Source organism: Lathamus discolor, chromosome 18 (assembly GCF_037157495.1).
Source record: "Lathamus discolor isolate bLatDis1 chromosome 18, bLatDis1.hap1, whole genome shotgun sequence".
In the NCBI taxonomy this organism is placed as follows: Eukaryota; Metazoa; Chordata; class Aves; order Psittaciformes; family Psittacidae; genus Lathamus; species Lathamus discolor.
In genome coordinates this window covers 3,080,105-3,086,104 of record NC_088901.1, presented here as the reverse complement: position 1 = coordinate 3,086,104, position 6,000 = coordinate 3,080,105, and the positions used below count along the sequence as shown (strand labels likewise).

Here is a 6,000-nt window from a genome sequence, read left to right as displayed (position 1 = left end):
TCCTTTTCCTTTTTTCCTTTCCTTTCCTTTCCCTTTCCTCTTCCTTTCCTTTCCTTTCCTTTTCCTTTCCTTTCCTTTCCTTTCCTTTCCCCTTTCCTTTCCTTTCCTTTCCTTTCCTTTCCTTTCCTTTCCTTTCCTTTCCCTTTCTTTCCTTCCTTTCCCCTTTCCTTTCCTCCCTTTCCTTTCCTTTCCCCTTTCCTTTCCTTTCCTTTCCTTTCCTTTCCTTCCTTCCTTTCCTTCCTTCCTTTCTTCCCTTCCTTCCCTTCCCTTCCCTTCCCTTCCCTTCCCTTCCCTTCCCTTCCCTTCCTTTCCTTTCCCTCCCTTCCCCTTCCCCTTTCCCCTTCCCTTTCCCTTCTCCCTTTCCCATCACCAATGTGTTTTGTGTCCCTTTTATGCCCCTGTGATCCCCATACTCCCCTCCATCCCCACGCTCCCCGTGTCCGCATCCTCCCCCTTCTCCCCATCACCCCGGGCACGCAGATCCCCACTGATGCCTCTTCCCCTCTTTCTCCTCCCCACAGCAGGAGGAGCGCCCGGGGCCGGACACGATGACCGCGGAGAGCGCCGAGAGCAACGGGCCCATGCGGGAGCCGGAAGCCGGGGGGCAACGAGGTCCCCGGTGCCCCAGTGCCCCCCGCTCCACCGCGGCGCCGGGGCATCGTCTGCGGCGGTGCAAGTCCCCGACGGAGGCACCGGTGAAGGGGCAGCTCCGCATGCGCTCGCCATCGGGAGCCTTCGTCGTGTGGGCATCTCGGTGGTCCTGGTGGGCATGACCATCGCCGTGGTGGGCTACTGGCCCCACCGCGGAGCTGGGGCAACTGGTGCCGCCAACGTCACGGGGGACATGAGGAGGGAGGTGGCGGCTGCGCGCCACGTTGCCCCACAGCGAGAAGCTCAAGTTGATCGGCCCCGTCATCATGGGCATCGGGCTCTTCATCTTCATCTGCGCCAACACCATGCTGTACGAGAACCGGGACATGGAGACGCGCAGGCTCATGCAGAAGGGGCTCTACTGCATGGTGGCGGCTCTGCCCGAGGGGACCGGCCCCGGGGACGGGCACTGCCAGCGCGGGGACACCCAGCCCGTCCCCAAGGCCAACGCTGAGTGCGTGGAGGGCTGCTACCGCGTGGACCTCTCTGGCCAGCCCTGCCCCGGCACCGGCACCAAGTGGTCCAACTGCTACTGCGCCAACAGGCTCCAGACCACGGCCGAGTTCCTGCAGCGCCCGGCGGCATCTCCCGCTGCCGCTCCCTGCTCAGCCTCCGCTCCGGTGCCTCCGCCGAGGCCAACCTCGGCTTCTCCCCCCACACCGGGGCCGAGTCCCTGCTCTCCTCGGCTGTCGGCTCCTTGGCGCTGCCCGTCATCAAGCTCAACAACTGCCTCTTGGATGCAGCGGCGCGAGGGGGCCCCTGCAGACCCCCCCCGTGAAGCCCCGCAGCTCTGCCAGCCTGGCGGCAGCAGCATCGCTCCCCACGGCCATGACCCTGGTGGTGGCCACGTCACCATCAACGTGGATGGAGGCGCGGAGCCGGTGGCCATGGAGCTCGGCCCCGACGCGCAGCTCCACACCCCGGGGCACTCCAAGTCCCTGGACCTCGGCCAGCCCGGGGTGCTGCTGGTGGCCCCCATCAAGGACCGTAAGAACCGGAGCTGGCCGCGGCTGGACCACGTCAGCCTGGTGGGTTACAGCAAGCTGGAGAGCACCGGCGACTCCTCGGACCGGCTGCTGGAGCACAGCGAGCCCCGGCCCAGCTCCTGGGCGGTGGGGATGGAGCAGGGAACGCGGGGTCTGACACCCCCCAGCCCCTCACCCTGGTCCCCAGCACCCACCAGGGACCCCCAGACCCCACGTCCCGGGGGGGGGTTCAGGGGTTGCTGATGTGAAGCAGTGCCAAGAGGGAGGTCTTGACCTGCTGCTGCTGCCGGAGGACTCGCCGGGGGTGCGACGTCCCCTCCCGGCTGCCTCTCGATGTCTTCCCAGTGGATGCCCTTGGCCTTACAAAGCCCTTTTCCCGGTGGCTTTTCCAGAGGAGCCCTGGCTTTGAGACCCAGCACAAACTGCAGGATGGGGACGTTGGGTGGGTGAAGCCCCACCAGCCCCTGCAGCACTTTATTGCACCGGAGTGGGGGGGATGCTGTGGGGCGGGGGGTGTCCCCTTGACCCAACCTCAACCCCCTGGAAGGTTTGCTTGACCAGAGCACGTAAACCCAGTGGGGCTATTAAATGTTACCTTGATGCCATGTGGTCCCACCTCGTGTCGCCGAGGGATGCTCGGGGCGGGCAGCGGGTCCCAAAGGGTGTCCAAGACCTGCTGCCCCCTCCGACAAGGCTCAGGGTGGGGATGTTCTGTAAATGATGGGGATGTGCAGGACGGGGTGAGCAGCTCGAGCTTTGGAGGGGTTTTGGCAGAGCAGGGATGCAGGAGGAGCCCAGGGGAGGTGCAGGCGGCAGCGGTTCCCAAATCCCATCTACGGGACAGGGATTGCTTGTGCTGGTTGGGGGGGTGAGGGATGTGGGGTGCAGGAGGAGGGATGTGATGGCAGGGAGGGAAGGGGGAGAGTTTGGGTGCTGGTTTGGCCAAGCCCTGTTGGGTGCTGTGGTGTGCTTTGGTGTCCTCCGGATGCAGAACAGGAGCTGCGTGGAATGAGGCCGGAGATGCAGCCTTGGCACTGGGCTGTTGTGATCCCCACGGGGGGTAGCACAGAAACAAAACCCTCCAGCGGGGAAGTTATGGCCGGAAAACCGTAGGAAGTTACGTTGGAAAACATGGATAGAATGGGAAACGGAGGAGCAGGTCTGCTCCGTCGGGTGAGGCAGCGCTGAGGGATGCAGCTCGGATCCCATCGCAGCCTGGAGCAGGGAAGCGCCGCTGCCTCTTTTCCTGCGAACAAGCAGTTTTGCCTCTGTCGTTTCTTTCCTGATCCTCTCCCAGGGGCTTTGCCATGTTTTTCCCTAGGGAGGGTGTTCGCTGGTCACTGCTGTGGGGCTCAGCCCGGTTGATTCCCTCCAGCGCGTGGCTGCGGTGTCCCCATGGAAGCCTATCCAGGAGGGTTGTGGGGATGGGGACAGGAGCGAGGAGGTGACAGGTCCCACCAGCCATAGCACGGCCACAGAGCAGCAGCGATGGGGCCTGGTTCTAATATACAGGAACTGGAGGAATAGCCGGGAATAACCTTTGTGTTCTTAAGGCTGGAGTGTCCCAGCTGTGCCAGCGGCTCAACCGAACACTGGGACAAACCTCGGCCCAATGCCGGGGTCAGACCTGGTCCTTCTTGCCCCCAAAAGCCTTTTGTTTAACACCAAATCCATCTCTTGGGTGGAGGCCCAAGAGCTGGGGCTGGTTGGGCACAGCCATGGTGAGAGGGAGCATCCTCAGAGCCGGGTACCACTTGGGCAGACGGCGGCATCTTTCCAAATCCGCGTTTTTCCTCTTTGCCTGTTCATTTCCTCTCGTCTCTACCAAAAAGAAGAGAAGGGTTTGGGGTTTTTTGCAGCAGCTTTGCCTTGTTGAAGCATCCAACACCCAGAAACCACCCCTGGTCCTGCCCTCCTCATTGATCAGACCAGAGCCTGCCCTGGTGCCAGAAGAAACCTTGGAGAGGGGCTTTGGACAAGGGCCTGTAGGGACAGGCCAAGGGGAATGGCTTGAACCTGCCCGAGGGGAGACTGAGCTGAGCTCTTAGGCAGAAGCTCTTCCCTGTGAGGGTGCTGAGGCGCTGGCACAGGGTGCCCAGAGAAGCTGTGGCTGCCCCATCCCTGGCAGTGCTCAAGGCCAGGTTGGACACAGGGGCTTGGAGCAAGCTGCTCCAGTGGAAGGGGTCCCGTTGGGCCAGGAAGCAGCGATGGGGCCGAGGCCGTGCTTTGGGAATCAGCCTCATCCCCGTGGATTCACTGGGAGCGACACCAGCCCCAAGCTCTTTATTTGGCTGCACAACCTCAGCGCTCTCCAGGCACGGTTCAAGGCAAGGAGCAGCCACAGGGGCAGTGATGGGGGGGGCAGTGACTGGGGACCTGCCAGGGGTTGTTTTCATCTGGAAACAGCTTCCCTTTGGGCTCCAGCGGCCAGGGCAGAGGCCGGGCCCTGGCACCGGGAGCAAGGAACCAGAGCCCTGTGAGGACCCGCACCAGGAGCTGCACAGGGATGAGGGCTTTTGGTGTCGTTTGGCCCTTTCATTGTCTGGATGGGGCTCAAACTGCTGCAACCCAGTGATGGGGGGTGAGAGGGGAACCTGCCTGGGGCATCTCCTGCCTTGGCCACATCTGCTGCCTGCACCATGTGCAGCTCCGGCATCCTCCTCCTGCCCAGCATCCTCCTGCCCCAGCATCCTCCTCCTGCCCCAGCATCCTCCTCCTGCCCTAGCATCCTCCTCTGGCCCCAGCATCCTCCTCCTGCCCCAGCATCCTCCTTGTCGGGATTCCTGAGCCCCATAGGGATCATTTCAAAGTGTTAAGCTGCTGGATTGCTGGATGTGGCAGGGTGAGGAGACCTCTGCTCTCATCATTTGCACATCCCTCACCTTCAGCTCTGCCCATGGATGTGATTTCAGGAGTGTTTGTGGGATTTTACCAGTGCTGGTTTCAATGGACGGATGCTGCGGATGCTCTCACCCCCCTGCTGTCCCTGTGATCTGGGATGAGAAGATAAATTAAAGCAAACTGATCCAGTGTGGATCCCTCTGTTGACCCCCCTTGGATGCAGAGCTGTGAAGTTCACCCATCCTGGAAGCACCGGAGGTCTCACTATGGATTAACAACCCAGCCATCACCACCCAGGAGGAGATTCCTACCAAGAGAAGGGGGATTTCACCCAAAACACCAGCAGAAGAGAACAGTGGGGTTGCCCCCAGTGCTGGCACATCCAGAACAGACCACGGGGCATCCCTTGGGCCACCACGGTCAAAGGCGGAGGCAGGAAAGGCAACGAGCCCTGGTGATTGCATTTACCATCACCAAGGGACCCCGAGGCTGGACCATGGCGATGGAACAGGCGTAATTTGGGCTAAAACCAGGCAAAATGTGCAAAATGAGTGGGGGAAAGCAGTGCCCGTGGTGGTTGAGGTGGGGAGGGAGCAGACCCCATGCCCAGGGCCACCGCAGGCAGTGCTGGTGGGGCTGCAGGCTCCCTGCTGGGACATCGTCATGCTCAGGACAAGGGATCCAGACCCAACCCTTGGAGCACCACAGCTCCGGCCACATCAGCCACAGGTGGGGCTGTTCAGTCCCACCCCACACCTGATGTGCTCAGCCCCACAGCTCCCACCACACCCTTCCTGCTCCTCCTCTCTCCTCCTTCCTCCTTCTTTCTTCTCCTTGCTTCTCCTTTCCTAATCCTTTCTTCTCCTTTTCTTCTTCTTTCCTTCTTCTTTCTTCTCCTCCTTTCTTCTCCTTTTTTCTCCTTTTTTCTCCTTTTTTCTCCTTTCTTCTCCTTTCTTCTCCTTTCTTCTCCCTTTTTTCCCTTTTTTCCCCCTTTCCCCCCCTTTCCCCCCCTTTTTTCCCCCTTTTTTTCCCTTTTCCTTGTCTTCCTCTTCCTCCCCTCCCATTCACAGCCACAAATCCTCCTGTCGGGTGAGTCCTTCCTTACAGCCTCAGGTCTGTGTGGAGGGCAGCAGACGCACACTCGCAGTGCAGGCAGGGGATGCGATGCTGGTGCATGACTTGGGGCTGCCATAAACCCCCTTGCTGAGGTGTGGGGAGAGGAAGCGCGGGCTCTTCTGCGCCCGTCGCGGTGTGTGAGGAGTGATGCTGCAGCACCGTGTGTCCGAAGGCGAGGGCCCCAAGCAGGGTGCTGGGGTGCGGATGGGCCCCCGGTGCTGTAACGCCTCTTGATGGGGGTGTTTGGGGGCTGCTTTTGGAGGCTTCATTTAGCAAAGGGAGAGGTAAGTGCCATGCAAAGCGCTCCTGAGCTGTCCTTGAGCCAAAGACACGTCCCAGCACCCAGTGGGCCCGGGATGGAGCCGGGATGAAGCTGGGATGGGGTTGGGGGTAGTTGCTTGGTGCG

General features: G+C 61.2%; 1 protein-coding gene across 1 annotated transcript in view; it reads left to right on the top strand.

Annotated features, from left to right (window-relative positions):
• Positions 1–2,242, top strand: part of TMEM200B (transmembrane protein 200B) — a 9,114-nt gene extending 6,872 nt beyond the window's left edge. Inside the window, 5 exon segments of the mRNA XM_065697840.1 lie at positions 522–738; positions 741–877; positions 879–1,247; positions 1,250–1,404; positions 1,406–2,242. Of these exon segments, the coding sequence (XP_065553912.1) occupies positions 522–738; positions 741–877; positions 879–1,247; positions 1,250–1,404; positions 1,406–1,880 (1,353 nt within the window). The 3' untranslated portion in view covers positions 1,881–2,242.
• The last annotated feature ends 3,758 nt before the right edge of the window (positions 2,243–6,000 follow it).